General features: G+C 43.9%; 1 protein-coding gene across 4 annotated transcripts; it reads right to left on the bottom strand.

The window, feature by feature from the left end:
- Positions 1 to 4220: 4220 nt before the first annotated feature.
- LOC117433374 (SH3 and cysteine-rich domain-containing protein 2-like) lies at positions 4221 to 22501 on the bottom strand. Of its 4 annotated transcripts, XM_059006740.1 has the most exons (16): positions 22428 to 22501; positions 20175 to 20236; positions 18516 to 18810; positions 18211 to 18341; positions 18078 to 18138; positions 17882 to 17926; positions 11134 to 11395; positions 10905 to 10999; positions 10095 to 10176; positions 9866 to 9978; positions 8119 to 8182; positions 7470 to 7510; positions 7279 to 7367; positions 7128 to 7179; positions 5391 to 5528; positions 4222 to 5316 (listed from the first exon to the last, which is right to left on the bottom strand). In XM_059006740.1, the coding sequence occupies exons 6-16, from the start codon at positions 17903 to 17905 to the stop codon at positions 5218 to 5220; spliced, it is 1059 nt and encodes a 352-aa protein (XP_058862723.1). In that variant the 5' UTR covers positions 17906 to 17926; positions 18078 to 18138; positions 18211 to 18341; positions 18516 to 18810; positions 20175 to 20236; positions 22428 to 22501; the 3' UTR covers positions 4222 to 5217. The 4 variants fall into 4 exon arrangements, with proteins under 4 accessions (XP_058862721.1, XP_058862723.1, XP_058862722.1 ...); XM_059006738.1 differs by lacking the exons at positions 18211 to 18341; positions 18516 to 18810; positions 20175 to 20236; positions 22428 to 22501 and having other exon boundaries at positions 4221 to 5316; positions 18078 to 18202; XM_059006739.1 differs by lacking the exons at positions 18211 to 18341; positions 18516 to 18810; positions 20175 to 20236; positions 22428 to 22501 and having other exon boundaries at positions 9866 to 9975; positions 18078 to 18202.
- Between the last annotated feature and the right edge of the window lie 1824 nt (positions 22502 to 24325).

The raw sequence follows: 24325 nt of genomic DNA, 5'->3' as shown, positions 1-24325 counted from the left end.
GCAAAGCATATGACCTTCCCAGAAAGCTTTTGACAAAGTCTCACATAAAAGATTAATTTTCAAACTGAACGCAGTAGGAATTGCACATGGATTAGGGAGTGGGTAACATGTAGAAAACAGAAAGTACTGATTAGAGTAGAAACCTCAAAATGGAGCGAGGTAACCAGTGGAGTACCACAGGGATCAGTATTAGGCCCTCTGCCATTCCTAATCTACATTAATGACTTAGATTCTGGTATAGTAAGCAAACTTGTTAAATTTGCAGACAACACAAAAATAGGAGGAGTGGCAAACACTATTGCAGCAGCAAGGTCATTCAAAATGATCTAGAGCATTCAGCTGGGCAGACATATGGTAAATTACATTTAATAGAGAAAAGTGTACTGCACGCAGGCAATACAAATGTGCATTATAAATATCATATGGGAGATACTGAAATTGAAGAAGGAATCTATGAAAAAGAACTAGGAGTTTATATGGACTCGGAAATGTTTTCATCTAGACAATGTTGGGAAGCTATAAAAAAGGCCAACAAAATGCTTGGCTATATTGTGAAAAGTGTCAAATTTAAATCAAGGGAAGTAATGTTAAAACTTTACAGTGCATTAGTAAGACCTCATCTAGAATACTGTGTTCAGTTCTGGTCACCTTGTTACAAAAAGGATATTGCTGCTCTAGAAAGAGTGCAAAGAAGAGCGACTAGAATTATCCCGGGTTTAAAAGGCATGTCGTATGCAGACAGGCTAAAAGAATTGAATCTATTCAGTCTTGAACAAAGGAGACTACGCGTTGATCTGATTCAAGTATTCCAAATTCTAAAAGGTATTGACAATGTCGACCCGGGGGACTTTTTCGACCTGAAAAAAGAAACAAGGACCAGGGGTCACAAATGGAGATTAGATAAAGGGGCATTCAGAACAGAAAATAGGAGGCACTTTTTTACATAGAGAATTGTGAGGGTCTGGAACCAACTCCCCAGTAATGTTGTTGAAGCTGACACCCTGGGATCCTTCAAGAAGCTGCTTGATGAGATTCTGGGATCAATAAGCTACTAACAACCAAACGAGCAAGATGGGCCGAATGGCCTCCTTGTTGGTTAACTTTCTTATGTTCTTATGTTCTAAATGCAGGATTGGCTTTATTTTAATAGCTACCAAAATCTTGATGGATTTTTAATCTTGGGGGGGGGGGGGGGGGGTCGTTTCCATGGAAGCCCACTCAGTTGTGTAAAGAAAGGAGGGAGCTGGGAGATCTATGACGGACTCAGACTTTGGTATTCAAAAGGTCCTTGTTATTTACGTTTTTCTTTTTTTCTCAGTTGTGTCAGTTGATTGTCTTTTTTTTTGAGGTGTCAGGTCCATGTGTAAGTAGCTTGCTCGGGCTGTTTGCTGAGAAAGGTTACTCTTCATGTTCTGCTCCTGATAACCTTTACAACATGTTTTGTTTTTTTGTACTGTGCTTCATTGTCTTGTGTTTTTTATTATGCATCACGGTGTGTAGACTGACGTCTCTCAAAGCATTGACTAAGAGACACACAGACATTATGCATTCGCTTCACATGTTTTGGCTGTCAATCGGGGCAGGTTTGATCAGGGTTAAAAATGCTGACTCTTATGCACTGATAGTGCCTGCCTGCCTGCCTGCCTGCCTGTCTGTCTCTGTCATACTCTAATATAACTGTCTCCTTCAAACTTGTATCACAGACTTCCAGCCTCGAAAGGACATTTCGAATTGCGTTTGGGTACTATCTCATAAACCGTTGATTTTATACAAATGTATAAATTTTTGACTGTTCAAACTCCTGGCACCTACCTGGTCATTTGAGTAATATACTTGAACAAGGGTTCTGAAATACAGGACTGGGTGCAGCAGCAGCAGGGTGAGTGAGTTTCTAACCCTGCTTAAACTCCTGGCTCCTGATAATTTAAATAATAATAATAATAATAATAATAACAACACTAGATTTCATTGAGGGGAGTTCTGAACCCCAGGACTGGGTGCAGCAGCAGCAGGGCGAGTGTGAGTTTCAATCTAAAATGTTATGCCTTCATGGAATGGCTCTATCTACAGGACACTAGGTTCAGATTGAAACCTTCAGCAGAAAGCATTGAGAGGGGCCAAGTGGGGGTGCGAGCTGGAGAAAGCACGAGGCTAGGCTTCATTCCGCTAAGCTGAAAAACTGGCGAGGAAAATGGGTTAGCAGCCAACCTGTCAGCTGTATGCATCCAGTCCTGGGTATATATAGCCTGCAGCCTTTGTCAGGAATAGCTGCCCTAGTAAAAGAGAGTAATCCTGGAGTCTGAGTGTAGTGATGCCAACCTGCTTCCTTTTAACCCACCCACCCCCCCCCTCCCCTCTCTCCATTCCTCTCTGTCCCTCCCAGTCTGGTTACAGATGAAGCACAGCGGTGCGGTCCTATGTTTAATTCATTTCAGTTCATTGTTGTTTCAGACAGCCTCTGACACTTTTCCAGGAATCCGTCTGTCTGAGTCATTCCTCTGAGTTTGTGTGTTTCTTTAATGAGAAAAAAAACTGTCAGGATTTAAAAAAATAAAATAAAACACCTTCCATACAGAAGCGAATATCGATTTTATTATTGCTGTTCCGCTGTCTAATTGCCGGCAATCAGGCTCAGTTAATGCTAATTAGCACTAATTATCAGATGTCTTGATTTTATATAAACAATCTTCTCTTTTAAGTATTATTATTATTATTATTGTTCCTGGAGCCGCTTTTCTCAATGAGATTCACATCGCTCTAATCTCTCATCTCAAAGGGCTGTTTGTGTTCCAAAAAGCCAGTAAAGGTTTCAGATGAATATTCATCAGCAGTGCACTGTATTGATTCAGTAGCCCACTCAACTCTCAACCCCTCAGCGCTTGGCCAATTGTGCGCTGCCCCCTGGGAGGTCTCGTCCTCGGTCGGCAATGGAATAGCCTGGACTCGAACCGGCGACATCCAGGCTATAGGGCAGATCCTGTGCTCCATGTGGAGCACCTTTATCGGATGCGCCACTCGGGAGCCCAACGTTTTTCATTTTCAATTTATAAAGTTTTTGTTTTGCATTGAATGTGTAACATGGATGATGGTACGTAATACTAGTTTCGATCACACAAGTAAGGTCCAATACGTTGTATTTGTTCTGTCGACCGAATAACATTCCTCTTTGTTGTTATTATTTTTCAGTTTTGTGCCACGCTGGAGGCCTGTCTTGGGGGACACAGCCAGGGGCCCCTCCTCACACCAGGACACAGCAGCCCGCTGTCAGGCAGGTTCTGGAGCACAGGGGAGCTGGGACTGGAGAAGAGAGACTGCAGGGAGGGACTGTGAGGAGAACACATTGATCTGGAAGTGGAAGGAAATAGGACATGCTAGAAAGGAGGGAGACAGATGGAAAGAGGGATAGGAAGAGGAAGGAGAGAGGGAGGTCAAGGTAAAGTAAAGCATGTCTATTAATAACTGGGAGTGGACTGGGAGAGAGAGAGAGAGAGAGAGAGAGAGAGAGTGTGCACACTGTGTGTGTTAAGGTCCCAGGAGGAAAGCTAATTGCTGTGTGTGTGTTAATATCGGTGTGTGTGCATGGGTCATGTACAATTGTGCTTTTGAAATATAAATGAATATGTCTAATTTTGAAACTGATATGAGACAGGGTCAACTGGACATATCAAGTTATAACTGTGACGAGTTTCATATAGTTAGTTCTCTGCAGCAGTGATGCTGAGATTTAGACAGTACAGAGACGACTCTCATTATGCACAGTTGAACACTCATCCATAATAATAAACTGATGCCCAAATACTCTCCTCTCAAGACACAGCACCTGGTTTTATTTTTTTTTATTTAGAATACAAGTGCTCCCAATGTAGCTGTTTGATTGATGGTGCCTCTTTTTGAATATACCTCGGTCAGGACTGCAGTGCAGCGTCTGATTGGGTCCCAAGGCGATCTTGGGATGGATAGTTTTTCTGAGTGCGTTTGCAATCGCACCGAGTGCTTCGTATTGCAGTTACCTGCTTTTTTAAATTTTTTTAATTTTGATGGGTCTGAGTTAAGCTGCTCATCAGATCTGATTTTCTGCAGTAGACACATGCATGACCAAAGTGTGTTAATATAAAGAAGTGCCGGTACCGTCCGGTGCAGAGCAGAGCAGTGCAGTTTGTTTTCTGCATATATATATATATATATATATATATATATATATATATATATATATATATATATATAATTAAAGAAAAGGGCTTGGTTCAAATCCCAGCGCACTCTGTGTGACCCTGAGCAAGTCACTGAACCTCCTTGTTGTTGTAAGTGACTCTGCAGCTGATGCACAGTTTACACACCCTAGTCTCTGTAAGTCGCCTTGGATAATGGCATCTGCTAAATAAACAAATAATATATATTTATTTATTTATTTATTTATTTTTTAACAGAGTTTTATATGCCGTCCGGTGCACCGTCCGGTTATTTATTTATTTTTTAACAGAGTTTTATATGTTTTTTTCATTATTTACAGAAGAAAAAGGTGAAATCACCAAACTAATTATTGTGCAAGAGCCAGCAGACCTGGCTGTGGGATAACAAGAAGCTCTTTTTATAACCAGAAAGAGGAGGAGGAGAGGATGGGGAGGGAAAGAGAGCAAGCTCCCCTAAACAGGTCATGCCCTGCGAATTATTTTCACAAAACATGGACCCAAGCTTTATTCACAGACTATATTAACAGCCCTAGGAAAGCCTCTGTGTGTTTTAAATAAACTCTCCCTGGTGAAGGACAGAGAGACACGTGACCAAATCTGTCATTTTGGCAGCCTCTCTTTGCTTTACAATGCTTCCCTATGCTTTACCATACCTCTCTGTGCTTTACAGTTCTTAGCTATGCTTCACCATGCTTTCACTGTGCTTCATTACACACATTTTTTGCCCTGATCGATTGCCGCAGTGATGAGAAAGGGAACAGAATTAATTTCTTTGTGCAAATTAAAAAGGTAAAGAAAGTGGTGCAAGTTGTCCAAAGGGCTCCTCTGCAATGCCCGTCTGGGTTTGTGAGATTGGAAAGGTTCTGGTGCAGCTCAGTGATTCCGGTGTTGGGGTGCTGGTCAGTTTAGGGGTTCAGCCCCCTCTGGTCTCTTGTAGCTCCAGTAATGGTACAGTTGTGGGGTGCAGGGTGCGGGGGAGGTAGTGCACTGTTGGTGTTGAGGGTGCAGTTTGGTTTGGCGGTGCGGCTCAGATCTCCTCCAGCAAGTCTGTGGGTACCAGACCCCTCTTCTTACCGCTGCTCACCTTCAGAAAGCCTTCCCTGTCCTCGCCCTTCCCAACGCAGATCTGAGGAGAGGAGGCAGAGTGGGGTAGAGATACACAAACAGGCTGGCCAACCATCACACTCCCCTCCCTCTCACCTGGCACTCTTTCACACTCATCTGCCCCAGATCTCTCCTGCCCTGATAGGAGTGGCTGGCTCTCCACACCCTCTCACCCGGCCGCACTCTCTGCACGAAGTTCACTGGGAAGAAGCCAACCTTCTCTGCGCTCTTACCCTGCGGAGACAAACCAGCGACACGCAGTCAACACGGAGTTACTGTAACAGAGTTCACGCTGGAGCAATACATGTTTAACACGGGACAAGCACGTATGCACACAGAAAGACTTCTAGTCTACACATTTCTCGTTAAACTGAGCTGCTTTCAGCGCCGTTGGGTGTTTTATAGTCATGGATGGTGCAGGTGAACCGGTTCTGATTTGGGGGGAGCTTGGAGGGAAGGAGTTCTGCTTGTGTCTGATTGGAGGAGGCAGGAGATTGGTTTATTTGTGTGTTTGGAGCCTGAGACCCAAACTTGGAGAGGGAGCTCTGCTGTGTTATACAGTGCACTCCTCCTCGGCGCTGAAGGGGTTAAAACTGCCCTGCTGTACCTGAGTCGGAAGCACCTGTGTGTGCAGAAACATCGCTGAGACAGCACTGCCAACCTCATTACTCACTGCCATACATGCTGTGCCACTGCATTCTAGACACGCACACGGGGGCACAGACGCACGCACAGGACCCAGAACACTTCAATCAACTTTCCTCTTGAAACTACTCTGATGGTACAACACTGTTCAGTCTCCACGTGCTGGCTGGTTGGCTGGCTTGCTTTCTCCACTCAACACACACACTGTGGCACCCTGCTCCTATACTGTGGTTGCGGGTTGCAGTAATGTCAGCATTTGAGCAGAATTGAAAACATGCAAATGGCTTGCACGGATTATAATTCACCCTGCATAGCCTTAAAGACAGAAAGGGAGACAGCGACTGCCCTTCAGCACACTGCAGAATGGTAATGTGGAGCAGTGAAAATGAAATGCAAGAGTAAAGAAAATATCTATTATAAAACCCAGGGGACCCCCCACACCCCCCCCAACGAGCGACTTGTTAGCAGCTGTGCCGAGTCAGCGCTTGTCAGGTTGTCTGTAATTTCCCAGCTGCTAGCACACAAACCCCAGCCCTTCATTAGAGTCAACGGGGCCGGGGCAGCGACCCCATTACCACAGGAATAATAATCTGGACTCCTCTCATATTGGACTGGTACCTGGGCTGCAGACTGAGGCTACCATGTGGCTCTCACACACACGCGCTGAGACAGTATGTGTGTGTGTGTGTGTCTCAGTCTGTATGCCTGTCAGTTTGTGTGTCTGTCCTTGTGGGACTCGGCTCCCTTTACTCCACTCAACCTTTCCGCAGAAAGCAGTTGAGAAGGATTCCATTAAAAACCTGAATGACTAAACTTCATTAAACTTTTATTAAATGTTATTCCAGGTCACAGAGTTTCTTAAATCTATTATGCTGTGCTGCTCATCACCTTTCACAAGAGATGGATTTTTGTTTCAATGAAGTAGCTTCAATGAATTGTAAAGCATAGGGAAGCATTGTAAAGCGCAGAGAGGTCTGGTAAAGCATAGGAAAGCATATTAAAAACCTGGGTGGAAAACTGCAAAAAAAAAGTTTCCAGGTCGTCCACCTATTTCACAAATATTATTTTTATTTTTACCTTTTTTTAAATTTTATTTTTACAGACATGTCGCGTCAGTGTGTGCGTGACCCTGTGTGACCCCTCCCCTGCCCTGCTGCAATGATTCAGACAGACACAGTTGAGCCCCACCTTCCACCAGTCTTCATTGGAGTCGTCTGTCACCTGCAGCCTGTCACCCGGCCTGAGAGAGAGGGGGAGGAGAGGGGAGGGAGAGAGGTCAGTCTGTGTGTGTGAGTGAGTGTGCGTGTCAGTCTGTGTGTGTCAGTACGTAGCTACTCACTGCAGCTCCAGGTCTTTCACTTCTTGCGGGAGGAATTTGTAGAGCGCCACGTAGGAGTGTTTTGGAGGTCTTTCGAGTCTGCAGGGGTTCTGGGGGGGGGATTAAATAATATCATAATGCCATCTTCTGCCATGAGCCAGGTAATTGAAACAATAAAATAATAATAATAATAATAATAATTTAGACTTTACCTTCAAGCTGACTCTGTCCTCTGACACGGCCTTCTCGCGTTCTGTGAAATGGAGTGAGATAGAGAAAGGGTGAGAGAAAGATACGAGTGGAAGAGCAATTTGAAGGGAGAGTAGGGGACAGGACAGTGAGCATGGCTCGCTCTCTCTGCGTCTTCAAGAATAACGATGATCTTGCAATGTTCAATCTGTCAGCTAGGCTGGTCCTGAAGGCTTGCTTGCCCATGATTCCTTTGATTTCCCTGGCAGCAATGCTCTGATTTGCTCAGTTAAGTTTCTTCTCTGTAACAAACCCTGCTGTCTGTACGAGCCCCGAGTGTCTCGGCACAGGAGGCTGTGTTGTTTTTTTTTTTGTTTGTCTTATTCTCATTATCAGAGAGCCACGCTGCCACTGGCTCCGACAAGATTTATCTTTCCATCTCTCTCTCTCGGCTTACTACAGCAAAAATAGCATCTGCGTACCTGCCTGCTTTTGGAAATCTTTTTATTTCCTATTAAACTGTGAGTGTGCTGTGCCTGCGACCTCCTCTCCCTCCCTCTGCAAGAACCAGACGGCTCGTTCAGGTCTCGGTGTGTGTGCTGTATGTAATGACATGGCTTCTCTCTCTCAATCTGGCAGTGTGCAGGGTGCAGTGTTTGGGGGTTCTCTCACCCTGGCTCCCCGTCTCCTCCTCTCCGCTCCGCAGGCTCTCCTCCCCACCCTCGTCCCGCTGATTCTGTGCAGGAAGTGACACGCATAGTTAGCAGCAGGAAATGACACGTTTCAATCAAGATTCCACAATAAAATACTAAAATAACAAGACCATAGAAGCACTGCAGGCACCCTGTCTGATTCTCATGGTTCAGAGTACTGTACTGGGCAGTCTCTGTGGGGCAGGGGGCTGTATTGTACAGGGCTCAGAGTGCTCTGTTGTGCAGGGTTTATGGTGCAGGGCGCTGTATGGATGCAGGGTTCAGGTATAGCGACGCTCTATATGAAGTGTATCTGGGTACAGATTAACACTCAAGTAACCACCGAGCAAGGTTATAAAATGATTAGCTCCCAAATCAGTTTGAGATACCGATAGCAAAAAACACAAAGAACAAGTTCTGTACCCACTTAAGAACTGTTTCTATTGTAATAAGGTGTTTGTACTGAACAGTAGCAAATAATTCACCATGTGCAATAAACACTAACACGCTATAGAAACAGCAACAACCAGTTCAAAAGTGACCACAGCAGTGTAAAATGACAAAACCAAACAAACAAATGTAGCACACAATGAACATATTAAACCATAAATGTGAATATGATGAAAGTGTTGAAGCATGAAAACTGAACTATAACGTGTTAATTGTATTCCAGATTGGATTGTATAATTTGTAATCCACAAGCCTGCTTTCTTCTCCAGCTCCCTCCTGTTGGTTCTTTCCTCTCATGTCGACTCCTTTCTTTTCCTGCAGCCCATTTAAAATAAAACCAGCAGAAAATAAAGATGTATTTTTTTGTTATTGGTTAGAACAGCCCAATGAAATTAAGCAATACTGCTTTGTGAACGGCATCCCTTCTGGGTACAATAGTTCTTTACCAACACTACTAACAGGATAAAACTACATTTCAACTTGAAGGAAAGAAAAACGTTACTGGCACAAGTCAGTACTGTAGCTGACTGCTACAGAGCCCCCCCCCCCCCAAAAAAACAACAAAAAACTATGCTTATGGGATGACAAACATAACAGTGTTTTAGATTGACCACTTAACCTGAGAATTAGCGGGTCTTAATCTTTTAACAATGACAGCAGGCCCTATCTATTTAGGTGCTAGTTTGGCAGAAAACTTACTAGAGGTGTCAGATACAGGATCAGATCTGATCCAGACCGGATCATTCACTGAAAACTGACAATCAGCTCTCTTAGCACTGTAATTCTGCGCTTGTCCCTGCTGTATCTTGTTGATCTGCTCTCTTGCCAATCTGGCAATTGTTTATTGTCGATCAATTACTTGGCAAGGGCTTGAAGATGGTTCTGGAGCAACAGAAATTAATTGATCAAGAGAGCCTTTGAGATTTTGTCCCAGAGCCAGTTCTGTGGGAGTATACCCGCTGGTGTCATGCTTAGCAGTATTGATTGCGAAGCAAAATACTGGCAACCATCTATCCCACATCTCATGATTTGCACCAGCAAATGAGGCAATCGTGACTTTTAAAGTCTGATTTACACGTTCGGTGAGATTATTCTGCAGGTGTACAGAACTGTGAATTGTGTACAGAACTTGTTCCTTGTGTTCTTTGCTGTCGGTATCGCAAACTGATTTGGGAGCTAATAATTTTATAACCTCGATCGGTGGTTATATGAGTGGTAATCTGTACCCCGATACACTTCATATAGAGCGTCTGCTACGCAGGGTGCAGGGTTCCTACCACGCTCCTGATGGGCGACTCGGAGATGCTGTCGAAGCTGGAGCGGCCCAGCTGAGCGAGGGAGGTCCCGTAGCGCAGAGTCTCGTACACAGGGTCCACACGGGCCTTCTCTGCTGAAACACACACACACCAACACAGAGACACACAGGTGTGTTGTGACTTCAGTGGACCGTTTCACTCTCACTTCATTACAGCTTCAGCGCCGGAGGCAGTAAAGAGGGGTACTCACCAGGGAGAGGGGCCTCCTTCATCACACCCAGCTGGTCATTCACCAGGAGGGGGGAGCTGGAGTTCCACTTTAACGCCCCCGACTGACAGTGGGGTGGGATGGAGAGGGGGGGGGGGGGGGGTTGAGGGTTGAGGATAGAATAAGAGAGAGGGAGAATTGCTATGAATACACCCTTCCCCTGCAGTGCCTCATTTGAGTTTCATTTTCAACAGAACTGTCTGACATTGAGATTGTTGGGCTGTATACTCCGGATCGACATTAGCAAACAAAACAAAAACAAATTGTGAAACTTCAACCCTATCGCAAGCTTCAAAATGAAATGTCTGACTTGCTTATTTCTGATTTGGTGAGTTTATTTAAGTACGTGTTTTTTTTTTTTTGGTATGTTTTGAGCCAATGATAATTCGGAATAAAATTATTTGTTTATTTTTGAATGCGGTCATAAAACAGTGTAACAAAGCACTCACTTGTCAGTGCGACATTGTATTAGCATCATCATAATAACTTTCATCTTATTTTTCTAACCATTGCTCAGTGCTGAATGACAGCCAAATCCACCTCCTGGTATTTATCAGTCCAGGCCAAGACAGCACGTCCGATTTCTCCTGCCTATCCACAGACATATTTTTCTGTATTCATGTCTAGAGCTGAACAGAAACATCATTTGAATGGCACTGAAACAACTAGGACAGCTGTGTGTGTGTGTAACTGTGTGTGTCAGCTTGTGTCTTTATCCTGACTCAGTTCATATTGACCCCCCCCCCCCACTCCCCCACTGTGCATCAGTACAGTACCCCCCCCTCTCTCCACCTTGCCATTGCATTGCTGCTGCAACAGTTCCGATGAACACCACAAGTGGGCGCCAAGCTTGCAGGCTTCACAGCGTGCCCCCTGCTTGGAGATCCCTGCAACGAAGCGAAAACAAGAAACCAATCAGAGCACAGCATGGGACAATCACTCAGCGAACAGCACAGCATGGGATAGGACACAACTTCACTCAAAAGGGTCCACGTGACATGTTAACTTATAGGAGACTCACCCACGATCATGTGCTTGCAGAGCTGGCAGTGGGTGGGCTTTCGGAACACGTGCTTCTGGAAGCAGTGCATGTGAAGGGGGCGGAGCTGAGTGGGGGTCTTGGAGGAGAGTGCAGGGCTGGGAGCTGGGGGCGGTGGAAGGGGCGGGGCCGTGATGAGGTCAACGGGGAGACGGATCTCGCTGTTGGAACGCTGGAAGAAGTTCTCAATGCTCCGACTGCGGCTCATGGTCTTGAAGGAGAGCGAGCGCTTCAGCCTCTGTAACTGAGGAGGGAGCAGGACAGGGTTCAGTCAATCACTCGTTACAGTACTGTTGTGTTTCTTTTTTCAGAAGCGCATGCGTCTAGTAGGAGTTCTTAGTTATTTAAATGTTTATGTATTTTGATTGAACAATTCTATTTAACAAGAACAAGAACACAGCCCTCCACCCCTGTGGGATGTAGACCTAGCCTAAACCAAGAGACAGAAAGACATAAAACAATACAATTAAATAGAGTTTAAGAGACACAGGCTGGAGCCAGCTCCGTCCCGCAAGTGCACACTCCCCTTCTCTCTCTCTCTCTCTCTCTCTCTGACCTAAAAATCCACTTCAATGGTCAACCTGCCTCGAATTAACAACAGACTAAGCATAACAGATTACAGAGCCGACACAGGGACCTGCTCCAACACCCTGCCTATTACAGGGCCAACCCCTATCAGAGATAGAGAGTGGGAAGAAAGGAAGGTGGGTGTAAAGAGATGAAGAGAAACATCGGAGGGAAAGAGGAGTGGGTGGGGCTCCTTTAATCGAAGCCCCAGTTTTTTGATGCAAGCTATATAACAGGAGCACACGTCTCGTCTCTCCCTCTCAGTGGCAGCGATGTCACTCCGAGTTTGCCAGCTAGCTCTCAGAAGAGCGCTTAGCCTCTCACAGCAGCCCTGGCAGCAATTAAAAATTAACAAACACAAAAACAAAAATAGATGATCAAGGCAGAAAAGCACAGAGAGAAAAAAGAACAGAACGCTCTGGAGAGTAACAACGTTATTAAAGCGAGTAAGACTCTGTTTTCCCATTTCTGACTCGGGGGGGGGGGGGGGGGGGGGGTTGGAGCTTTACAGACCACTTGCTTCTCACTCCTGGACTGTGCCGTACTTTCAAACTTAATGAAATAAAATAAAGACTTTGGGGGTGATGTGCACCCACTGTGGATTTGATAGTCAGTCTTAGCCACAGATAGAATCGTCTGGGAGTTACGGATTTAATTTGTGCAGGACTGGTGGATGCTTACAATACTACTGTAGTATATTTTGGTTTTTTCACTTGCACAGCACAGATAGAGAGATAGAGAGATAGAGAGAGAGGTAGATATTTAGTTTCCAAAAACACAAAAACAAAAACAACTCCAGCTGCTGTCACAGTGACACTACACAGCACAGACAGGATCCATCGCTGTATCTAATAATCACAGTGACCCTCCTGCGAGAATCAGATTTCAATCAATCAATCAATCAGCGCTATAAAACACGAGGCGCAACTGCACCAGGACTATACAAGTGAGGTCCTAATGGAATATATATATATATATATATATATATATATATATATATATATATATATATATATATATATAATATATAAAGATCGCGATAGTAAATTGGGATTACTAGAGCACTCCAGTGTTATTATACAGCGACATCACACAATATATATATATATATATATATATATATATATATATATATATATATATATATATATATATATATATATATATATATAACATTTATAAAATACATAATTTGTTACACGAGAGATGTAGTTTGTAATCGAGCGGAACTCCTAGGGCCCCACATTGCAGGACAGGCGGACAGAAGTCAGCTTTGCACACATGCATATAAAAGTGCAGTTCTTGCGTTTTGTTTGTAAATGCGAAGTGTATCCAATCCAAGTGCAATACTAAATACAAAGCCCCCCCACCCCCATATCAGTGTTAAACTATCGGAACTGGCGACACTGAATGGCGGATGTCTACATGCTTGCAGCCCAGTTTTTCTTACCTTAGACACGGGCTGTATGGAAACGGTCCCCGGGGAGCGCTGGACCTTCTGAGGCTCATTTTCCTTCTCGCTGTTTTCCGTCATTCCTTCAGGAATGGGCCCCGGCGCTGGTGTCCCTCGGTGACCACCCGGCGGTGGGTGAGGAGACTTGCGGAGCAGGCAGGCTGGGACGTTTATTCCCAGGGAAACCGGTCACAGAACGCGAGCTTATATATATAATGTTAAAGCACGGATACTTAATTATATTATACAATTAAATAAAGAATAAAATATTTATTGTAATGCGACTAAACCTGGCAAGACGAGTGCTTTCAGTAAATACTGCATGCTGCAGATATCTGCTGGTTTATAGATATGGCATATATTCATTAAATACGCCAATAAAAATAGCATCACATGGACTTTTTACAATGAGAATATAGAGCAAGACAAGCTAGCTGTTTGATTAATAAATATGGTCCCTAGCGCAATCTTTTTTTTCTGACAGTATTCCCTATTTATTGCGCCGCTGGTGCAGGTTGCAGTATTGGAAGCGCGATTGATTTGAATTTTGCCCCGAATCCCGTCTAGGTGCCGCGCGCTGTTGTAGCTCAGCAGTGGTTCTGCAGCAGCATGCGTACCTTCGCTCTAAGTTTGAGGCCGCGCCCCCGGTGCGCTCCGATTGGAACATCGGTCCCTCTGATTACACAAGGCTCGCGTGTGACTGGCTGAGCCGACGGACGTCAGAGTAGGGAGGCGGTGTTCGGAGCACAGGTAGATGTTTTGGTTGATTTAAGGTGGCTTGGAAGAGATGTACGCGTCAAAAAAAAAAAAAAAAAAAAAAAATATATATATATATATATATGTGTGTGTGTGTGTGTGTGTGTGTATATATATATATATATATATATGAATGTATTTTTATTTTTTTACATGCGCTTGTGCAGTAATATGAATATTGATAATAAAACGAACATGGGGAATTTGGTTAAACAAATTGCAATCGGTGACCTACAAGTACCGCTAGTGGTGCTTTTAATTTGGTGTAGTGCCTCATATTCTATATCTATAGTAAAAAAAAACATTAAAAGGTAAATTCAGGCTGTAAAGCGGTTTGCACACTTATCTCCCAGCAAATAAAATCACTTCGCGGAGGAGCGGTCCGGACAGAGAAATGAATCACTGGATGTCACCGCTGATTGAAATATTGCAGAAGCACTATGGTATTTGCAATATCATCGCTTCTGACTGTCGATTACATATTTATAAGCATGACCGTTGTGATAGTGATGAGATGAACATTATTTGTGTGTATGGAGGAATGTTTTATTATAGTTTGGAGAGAGTGAGCAGCGCCTGTGTCACCTACAAACACAGGTCACACCCACAGAGGGAGAGAGAGAGGGAGGGAGGGCTGCTTTAATCTGGAGCCTCTAATTAAAGCTGTCAGTGAAGCTCCAGCCCAGACTGTTGTAACCCAGTCTAAAATAAACTGTAGAAAGAAAGGCAGGCAGGTTCTCTCAGCTGCTAATGGGAAGAGGCAGCTCCACCTTCTATTTATAACTCGAAGTGATTTTACCTGCAACTGTCCCGCTGCGATGCAGGTCTCACTGTGTGTGTGTGAGTCAGTGAGCGGGTGCGAGTGAGGGCATGTAGTCAGTCAGCATTACCGTGTGTGATTGTGCAGCTCCTCACACTGCAGGGTTGCTGTGTAAATTGTGCTGAACGCTGAAATCACTCCCAGGGGCACAGAGAAACAGAGCTGGCATTTACAAACACGTCGGGTGGGTGTGTGTGTGTGTGTCTGTGTGAGACTCACTGTGTGCGCGTGTGCCATTCCCACAGAAACAAAACCTGCTGCTGAGTATCACAACCACAAAGCAGGAGGAGGGAGCAGAACCAAACATTGTGACAGGTGTTCCTTTTCCAGAGAGAGCTCAGAACATCAGCGACTCAGGTCGGGGCTTTCTTTTTTAGCACATTATATCACAAGCATCTCAGAATGGAAGATGTTTCTATTCTTTTTTTCTTTCTGCAGTTGTAAGGAGGGGGTGTTCAGGGGGGCACACTGAGGGTCAACACAAAATAAAGGACTGGAGAGACAGAGAGTTAGACTGCAATAGCCCCCTGCCCCCTCCCCCTTCATTCTCTTCTCTTCCAGACTCAATGGGCCCCGTTCCCTCGATGTCCTCGTAACTCGTAAACCTAACAAAACCTTTTACAAAACAGCTTTCTTCTTTTTTTTCTTTTTTTCATTTTTCAGAAAAACAAAATAATTAACAATTAGGTGTTTTACCTCTTAAAAAACATGAGTTAATTAAGGCTGGAGTAAACACTTTGAAAATATGATCCATTGTGTTTTACCACAGCGACTCCTCTCTACACAGCTGAACATTCATTCATTCATTCATTCATTCATTCATTCATTCATTCTTTCATTCATTCATTCATTCATTCATTCATTATCATCATTGCAGACTGGATTCCTTGATTGATTGTGGTTGTGTTGCTTTCCTATTACAGTGGGACTAAGTTCTGCACTGTAGGAGACAATGATGAAACTGCATCCCACTGTCAGCCATCATGGCTCCGGCCGCTATACTGATTGTGCAGGAGGCAGGCTCTGTGTCGCAACATCCTTCACTCTTGGATGGCAGAGAGATTTCATAGCATTTATTAGACTGGATCGATCAACACCTAGTATTCACTGATAAACAAAATTATCAACTTTGGTTAAGGGGTCAGTGTGAGAATGGAGAATACATTTATTATTATTATCATCATCATTTAATCCCCTCTATAGTATTTATGAGGTGGCCACTCTCTTCTATTAGGGTTAGGGTCCCCCCCAAATACTATACTGGGGCTGTTCAGCTAGAACTCTTAAATTCTCACTTCCACCCTGCACCGCTTTCTTGTGCACATGGCACCTCGGACACCTAATCTGGGACTTGATTCTGTCAGCTACAGAAATAAATAGAAGGTATCAAACAAAAATATCTAAGCGCTTCCCGCTGTGGATCTTCATTTTCTTAGTAAACAGTGCCCTCTGGTGGCCACTCACTCACTCACACACACACACACAGACGATGTTGTGTGGAGATTAAGGGTGAAGGATATATTAATATGAAGGGCTTGATACACCATTTCCAACCCTGCTTTAAACAGGCTTTACTGGGCATGCTTCCACACTCAGAGACACTCCCAGTGCATCCCAATTTCAGCCAGTACTGGTTCAACTGGGAGCTTGTGACAACTATAGGTGAGTCACAGCAATATTGTTTTGTATTCAATATATTTTACAGCTTCACAGATCTGCTTTGTATTGAGATACTGGTCCTAAATGCACCTCTAAACTAACTTTTTGGGTTTTTTATACTGTGTGAATTCTTTGGAAATACAATGGTGAAAGAAATACACTGAATACAAAAATATTTCATATTTAAAAAGGTACATCACGGTAAACTTACAGTAATACCTGCAGTGGCTCAAACTCCAACGCAATGAGGGAGTCGACATGACCTGTACACACAGACAGACAGACAGACAGACACACACACAGGCGTCTGTGGAAAGGTGCGTTCGAGGTCCAGGACTTGCACAGCTACACATTATAGATATTTTTTCAGTGTCAGTGTCAGTGTCGCTGCTCTGACATAGCAGGATGCAGCAGCGGCAGATCGTCTGACGACTTCCTCCCACGGAGGGGGGCGGGGTCACTGGAGCAAAGTAGGCATGGACTCTGATATTGGGGAGGTGTGTCTGAAACACAGAGAGAGGAGTGAGAGACAGACAGAGAGTGCAGGGGCGAGTGTGGATCTTCATTTGTGTGTGTGTTGGGGTGCAGTGTGTGTAGTTACCCTGAGTCTCTTGATCCCCGCTCTGGTGATCTGCTGGCAGTCATACAGCTCGATCCTTTCCAGGCTGTGGCAGCTCTTGAGGTGCTCCAGAGAGGCGTTTGTGATCAGGGGGCAGTTGTCCAGCTCGATGACCTCCAGCCGGTCGTGAGCGCAGGGGGAGCTGCCAACGTGCCGGATCCCATCGTCCATGATGAGCTCACAGTGAGAGAGGGACTGCGGGGAGGAGAGGAGAGAGAGAGAGAGGGAGGGGTGAGGAGAGGAGAGAGAAGAGCCTGACTGGAGACAGACTACAGCTGCCATGACTTCAATCACAACAAAGTGTAACCCCACCGCAGACTCACCAGGACCTGCAGCCGTAGACAGTATATCGAGAGCTGGATCAGGGTGCTGTCTGTGATCTGAGGAGAAAGCGAGAGAGTGGGGGGGTTAGAGAGAGAGAGGGGGGGTTAGAGACAGAGAGAGGGGGGGGTTAGAGACAGAGAGAGGGGGGGGTGAGGAGAGGAGAGCCTGACTGGAGACAGACTACAGCTGCCATGACTTCAATCACAACAAAGTGTAACCCCACCGCAGACTCACCAGGACCTGCAGCCCTGGACAGTATATCGAGAGCTGGATCAGGGTGCTGTCTGTGATCTGAGGAGAGAGCGAGGGGGGGGGGGGGGGTTAGAGAGAGAGGGGGGGGGGGGGGTTAGAGAGTGAGAGAGAGGGGGGGTTAGAGAGAGAGAGAGGGGGGGTTAGAGAGAGAGAGGGGGGTTAGAGAGAGAGAGGGGGGGTTAGAAAGAGAGAGGGGGGTTAGAAAGAGAGAGGGGAATAGAGAGGCGGGGGAGGGTTCGAGTGGGGGGTATTACAAGGACACAGTGAATCAGGTTCTTACCTGCACACACTCCTCCAGGTCCATCTTCTCCAGCTCATGACAGTTCTGTCCGAGACACAAAGACAGAAACTCTTAGCAAACGCACTCACAGACACAGACATACAAACAGATGCACACATAGACAGATGCAAACATAGAGACATAGATACAGGCTCTGTTTCTGTTCCTCCAATGTTTGTGCTAATCAGAGACTCACCCGGGCCAGAGAGTTGAAGCCGAGGTCAGTGAGCTGCGAGCAGCGAGCCACCTCCAGGATTCTACAGAGAGAGAGACAGACAGTCAGCATGCCCCCTGCCAGTCACCCTAACCCCTGCCCCCTGTCCCCTCACCTGAGCCACGGGCAGTTCTGCCCCAGGGCGTTGAGGATGGTGTCGGTGATGTTGGCACAGCCGGACACACACAGAGACCGCAGTAGGGGGCAACCCCGAAAGATAGAGAGGAGACCTTCATCTGTGATCTGCTGCTCAGAGAGGGGCGGGGTAGAGGGAGGGAGAGAGGAGAAGAGCGAGAGAGGGCAGGAGAGGTTAGCTAGCCACATTCACAAAGCATTCACAGCAGTGCTAAGGGTACTAAACTTTTTTTAAAAAATAAATCTTTGGTTTATTTGTGTTCTCAAATAACCACTGCATCCTACCTTCAGACAGTGAGACCCAACGTATCTCTGTGTGAGTGTCTGCGAATCCTGTGTCAGCGAGTTTGTCGTCTCTGAGAGTCCCGTGAGTCTGTCTCGGTCTGTGCGTCTCTCAGAGTTTTGTGAGTCTGTCTCTCTGAGAGTCCCATGTGCCTGTCTCTCAGTGTGCCGCTCAGTCTGTGTCTCTGTGTCTGTCTCCGTGTCTTGGCTCCCAGGTACTCACCAAGCAGGTCTGCAGGTTCAAGGTGAACAGTTCTGGGCAGTGAGCGCCGATGTGTTTGAGAGCCTCGTCTTCCAGCTGAAAATATAAAAGGAAACTGTTAGGAACATTAATTTCATGTGTGGGTATGTATGTAAACACAAACACTGCATAGGGTATAGGGTGTATGGTGTAGTGTATACTGTATAGAGTGTAATCATATATACAGCTCTGTTACTTAACTGAACCAATTATTGGCTTAATTAATCAAGATTAACCATTGATGTAAAGACATCTAGAAAATCTGCAGGATTGGGGCTCTCCAAGACCAGGGTTGGAGAGCCCTGGTGTAGTGTATGGGGTGCAGTGTGCAAGGTGTAGTGTCTAGGGTACAGGGTGTAGTGTCTAGGGTATTGGTAGTGTTCCGCCTTTCTGCTTTATTCCGAATTTTACCAAAAAATTACAGGATATATATATATATATATATATATATATATATATATATATATATATATATAAAATATATTTTTAAACTGCACTTTGTTTTTTACTGATTTATACCCGATTTTTGTCTACTATTCAATATTTTCCTGATATTATTTTCCAGGAAATACACAATATTTTGATTAAAATGGTGTTTTATTTTGACCCCGACATTGTAATAAACAGCCCTACGCTGTATCCTAGGATACAGCAGATGTTTAGATGTCAGATGATCAAATAACGTTAAATCGTGGTTCTCTGTTCACAAACATTATCACCTGATTATGTTGGCCAATCAAAGTCTGATTATTGTGGCAATTGCTGGGTGTGGTAACTACTAGCTTGATCAAAAACTAAATTGAAATACATGAAAATATAATGTAAATCAGTTTATGAATATTCAAATGAAAAACGAATGTTTTGAAGAATACAAAAAGCAAAATGATCAGAAGTGGGGCAGATGAGGCACAGGATGCATAGCGCTGCAAATACTGCTGCATCGAGGTAGATGTTCACGCTGACAATAAAATAATATACTGAAAAATAAGCAACACATTAAACTAAAACAAGAAAGTGAACTGAGGCAAGCAATCCATTTATGCGGCTTTTACACACGCTTTAATAAAAGAGCGCAGAGTGACTGTGTTTGAGTTTGTCAGAGCGCTGTGCTGTGGACAGCCACTGTTTATTGTAGAGAGGTATATATTGGTGACTTCGTGCGATAGCACTGTCTGTCCATCATCCGAAAAACTGCCTAACGCCGACAATCTTAATCGTAAATATTTGACAGAAAATGGTGATGCTTTAGTTGGTAAACTTATGGAACGCATTGATGGAAATGTCCAGTGAGATTTTTGATGCGTCTTCTGATGGCTTGCACCGCCCAGTTCTATCAATTTTCTTTTCTTTTTATGCTTTCTGGCTTGTTTTGTGCAGATGTCACGTTCATACCTTCTGTGGTGCCCCCTAGTGTAACTCACCGCAGCAGCAGCTCTTTTGGCAGCTTCTTGTTGATGGCGGCCTCGTCGCTGTTCGAGAACATCTGAGAGGGGAGCGAACAGCAACATCAACAACAGTGAACACGACAGCACTGCACTGAGGGGAGAGAGCAGCAATGGAAATAAGACTCCTATTGCACAGCACTTTCACCCGTTCCAGATTTTACTATAAGCTTGATTAGTCCCAGTGCAACAGGTAAGAAGTTCAGGTGTGTCTTAATAAACCCCTAGTAAAACCAAAAATGGATCAGACTGCTGTGCAGTGGGAGTTTTATTTTAACCCCTGGGGTAAATTTAAATATATCTAAAAACTCAACCCAGTTCAATATTAAAACCAACTGTGCCTTATCCGGGACATTGTCGGTAACAACACAGCCAGGCCTGTCCCCCAGCACAGAGCCCCAGGCTACACTGAACTCATCCCCACCCCCCCGCTGTGCAGTGACCGAATTACACGTGTCTTTAAGGCCTGCAGTTAGTTACCTGGCAGTGGCACAAATCAATTCCTCTCCCCCTCTCACACACTCTAAGCCCGTTATCCACGTTAACGAGGAAAGGAACGCTCAGTCCATTCAATTTCAGAGTAAAAAGTATTTCAAATCCCGCTTCGGTGCTGGAGAGCAGGGGGCCTAGAGTGTTAGTAAACAAACCAGGGCACCGGTCCTTCAGACAGAGGAAGCATCTCCTTAACAACATGATTCAAATATATTCAACACGGCAAGGAAGTAACAAAGACGTGTTATAATACAATACTTCGAGGCTTAAAAATAACTAATACAAAACAAAAAAAAAAGTCTAGACTTGTTCAAAAAAAAAAACAAACAGAAATTTATCAAAACCACGTTCTTGAATACAGTATTCAGCACAGGGGTATGCTTTACTCTTCTTTTACCTAAAGTAATAAAAAATGTTAATGTGTGTTTACAGTAAGATATATTCTCAATAGGGGCGAATATATATATATATATATATATATATATATATATATATATATATATATATATATATATATATATGAACAGCAACCAAACAAGTATAGAATGAAACGTTGTTGTTATGCTGGTGAGGTAGGTTTATTTGTGCAACGCATTGGGGTTTGTGCGGTATGCAGCTGTCCCAGTCTACCATAATAGACACGGCCTCGACTCGGTCCTTATCAGCTGTTGCTCTGTTAAAAATAAATAAAAACCGCCCAAATCCAACATAAGCCATGGTCTTCGGGACATAAACCGCCATGCAGGCACCACAGACAGCCCCTTGGAACAAAAACAAAACAACAGACACCATAACAAACGTGCACAGCAAAAGAAAATATACTGGCAAACGCTTTTTAAACACAAACAAATAAATAAATAAAAACCATGAGGGCCTCCCATTCACGGAACTACCACCACCACGCCAAACCAAAACAATGCCAAGTTCGACAACCCCGTCAGAACAAAAAAAACAAACTCAATTAAAACAACAACAACAACAACAACAACAACAACAACAACAATAATAACAATAGGGAAACATGGCGTTGTTGTATATAGTAAATGGTGTAATCATGATGTGTGCTATTCATTTGAATCTAGAAAATAACCCCCGAATCGTAAGGGAAGTTTGGCAACGCTGTCACCGTCAGCTGTGTAGCAGAACAGCCTGTGGCTCCAGCCGCCGCGACCTCGCTACACAGCCATGAGCCCACAATTATAATGTAAATAAATACAAAGAGAAATGCAGCGAGTAAAGGGACGCACTGGCTGAGTTTTATTTAATCTAGTTTGTTTTGTTGTTTTAATTTCTCAAGCACCCCTGGTTAGTGCCTTAGGAAAGTATAGTGCTGCGATATTTTGTTTTGTAAGAGAGAGAGGGGAAATGAATCGGCTTTTAAACAAAACTGCGTTAAACAATATGACAAAAAAAAATGTAAAAATAACATTTTTAAAAAGCCATGCACACAGAAAATAATAATATTGCATTTAACTTTGTTCACTCAACTGTAAGTAAATATTATTGTTATTTGTATCTAAGGCATTAAAAACATACACATCCGTTTTCACGGTTTTGACAACAATGCGTAATTACACTACGTGTAGAATAAAACTACTGTTTAAAAACACGCACGCACGCACTCGTTTGTATTTTTCCCCATCCCCCATTGCTTCCTATTTCAACCAACCACATACCCTAACCTTGCCGCAGTTTTGTTATTTATTTGAGATGAATTAAGAATTCCGAACCAATACCGACCTCAAACCGGCTCCGCGATACCCCGTTCACCTCCTTCCCAGGCCCGTATTAAGGTATTTGGGGGCCCAGGGCTACTGACATTTCAGGGGCCCCCTTGGAGAACCCCCCCCCCCCCAAGCACAAACTCATACAATACCAACACAATCATGTCATTCGAATAGACAGTGGACAGCGTTACCACTCACATCACAGTAGCTATGGCATGCAAAATAGTATGGCAGTCGGTACTACCACTAGCTCTCATTACCGACTGCATCGTTTCGAATTAAATCAACGCGAGTTGTAGTCGGTGGGACCATGTTATCAGGCAGCGCAGCATGATATGACATTAGACAAAAACATAGTGTAATCGGCGCTACTCTCAAGCCTCCTTAACATTGCAAAGTATAAAGACACATTTGACTTACCATTGCTAGATCTTATGCTTTCTTGCCTTAAAACTTAAAAAATAATTCCTTACTAATGTCCGTGAAGTCCAGTTGGCGAAGCAGGTCATGTTCAGTGAACATGAGAGTTAAATGATTGAGTCATTAAATTCAGTAATTCATTAAATTCTCTCTGAGGCGGAAAAATTACTGTCTTACTGGCAAATAAGGGACACTTGCTCACCTAGTGCGACCTCACCTCCTCAGTTATCGGACCCCAACATGCCGTATCAGAGCTAGCAATAGCATTATCTGTTTCGTCAGTTTCTCTCGCCTTAAATTGGCAGTTCAATGGCTGGCTCTCGTTTTTCTCCTCTGCTGTACTAGTGGCTGTGCACTCAGCGCTAACCGACTCGCTGCTCTCTGCTTGCTCCTCTGACTCATGTGGCTCTTCCTCACTTTCATTCTTCTGACACTGACTTTTAAAGAGTTTAGTGAGTTTTGGGGTACTATTTATAACCTCCTCGGATTTAGCTAGTTTGAGTTTAGTGATTTTTCTTTTTTTCGCACCGCTACTCCGCTTTTCTTATTTGAGTTAGCATAAGATTTTTTTATTTCGTCAAATAACTACGGCATGCCAAAAGGACACAAGATGTTTTAAAAAATAGGCAATTTGTTTAGTTTAGTACGTGCTTTTTTATTAGCCAACCGTTATCAGTTTGACTTTACAGCAGTGGGCCTCAAAGTAATTTGGGCACGGGCATAAATTGATCTTACTTGGCTGTTTGCGGGCACGCTGACTATTGCACAGGTTCTTATAGTATAACGTTATATAGAGAGTTTTAGTGGGAGTTATTCTTTGTTTACTGTGATAAGGCAGGAATTGTGTGTGCTGCGCTTATTTTTTAAATAATTCATATAAAATACGCAATGCAAATATTTTTAAATAACATGTTTACATAGATAACCATGAATAAACTAAAATAAGAGGATAGATAGCGTCTCGCTTTGTGTCAATTTGTCAAATCAACACTACTCTGTTTTAAAGATCGCTCATCTCCCAGTACAATTATTCAGAGAAAGTGGATTTGTAACTAAATCCACTACGGTGTTTCCCTTGTCTGGTGAAATTAAAAAATATATATAGAGAAAATTCAATTCTAAATACTGAAATGTATTATTTTTCTCAATAACAGTCGGCCAAATTCAGTGTTTACCCGGCATATTAACAACCCGCCTCTACTCACGAATGATTGGACAGCTGTCGGATCTTTCACTTTCCCATTGGCTACTCGCTCGCCTTCAATTTTCATGCAGAATACCGTGAACGGCCTCTGCTTAATTATGATTGGACAACTGCGTAAACTTGGCAGATATTTGACTCTCCTATTGGTTAAACTTACTGTCAGTACCTGCAACTGAAACAGACACAGTTAATGTCCCACCCAGCTAATTTATGGTTGGGCTACCGCAGAGAAAATGCAGATATTCAGTTGGATGATCGTATCGCAGAGGTACTTCAGGAAAAAAAAA

The sequence above is a fragment of the Acipenser ruthenus genome, chromosome 33 (assembly GCF_902713425.1).
Source record: "Acipenser ruthenus chromosome 33, fAciRut3.2 maternal haplotype, whole genome shotgun sequence".
NCBI classification, from domain to species: Eukaryota; Metazoa; Chordata; class Actinopteri; order Acipenseriformes; family Acipenseridae; genus Acipenser; species Acipenser ruthenus.
This window is presented reverse-complemented; position numbering and strand designations above follow the sequence as displayed.

Bases quoted from the DNA above. Each gene is read 5' to 3' on its own strand.
- LOC117433374 (XM_059006738.1), bottom strand. From the start codon at position 18,167: ATGCTGACTGTCTGTCTCTCTCTCTGTAGAATCCTGGAGGTGGCTCGC. The intron at 11,000-11,133 runs GTGAGTCTCCTA...GCTTCGTTGCAG, and splicing joins CTGCAAGCACATGATCGTGG to GGATCTCCAAGCAGGGGGCA. The intron at 5,317-5,390 runs GTGAGAGGGAGG...TCCTCTCCTCAG, and splicing joins TGAGTGTGAAAGAGTGCCAG to ATCTGCGTTGGGAAGGGCGA.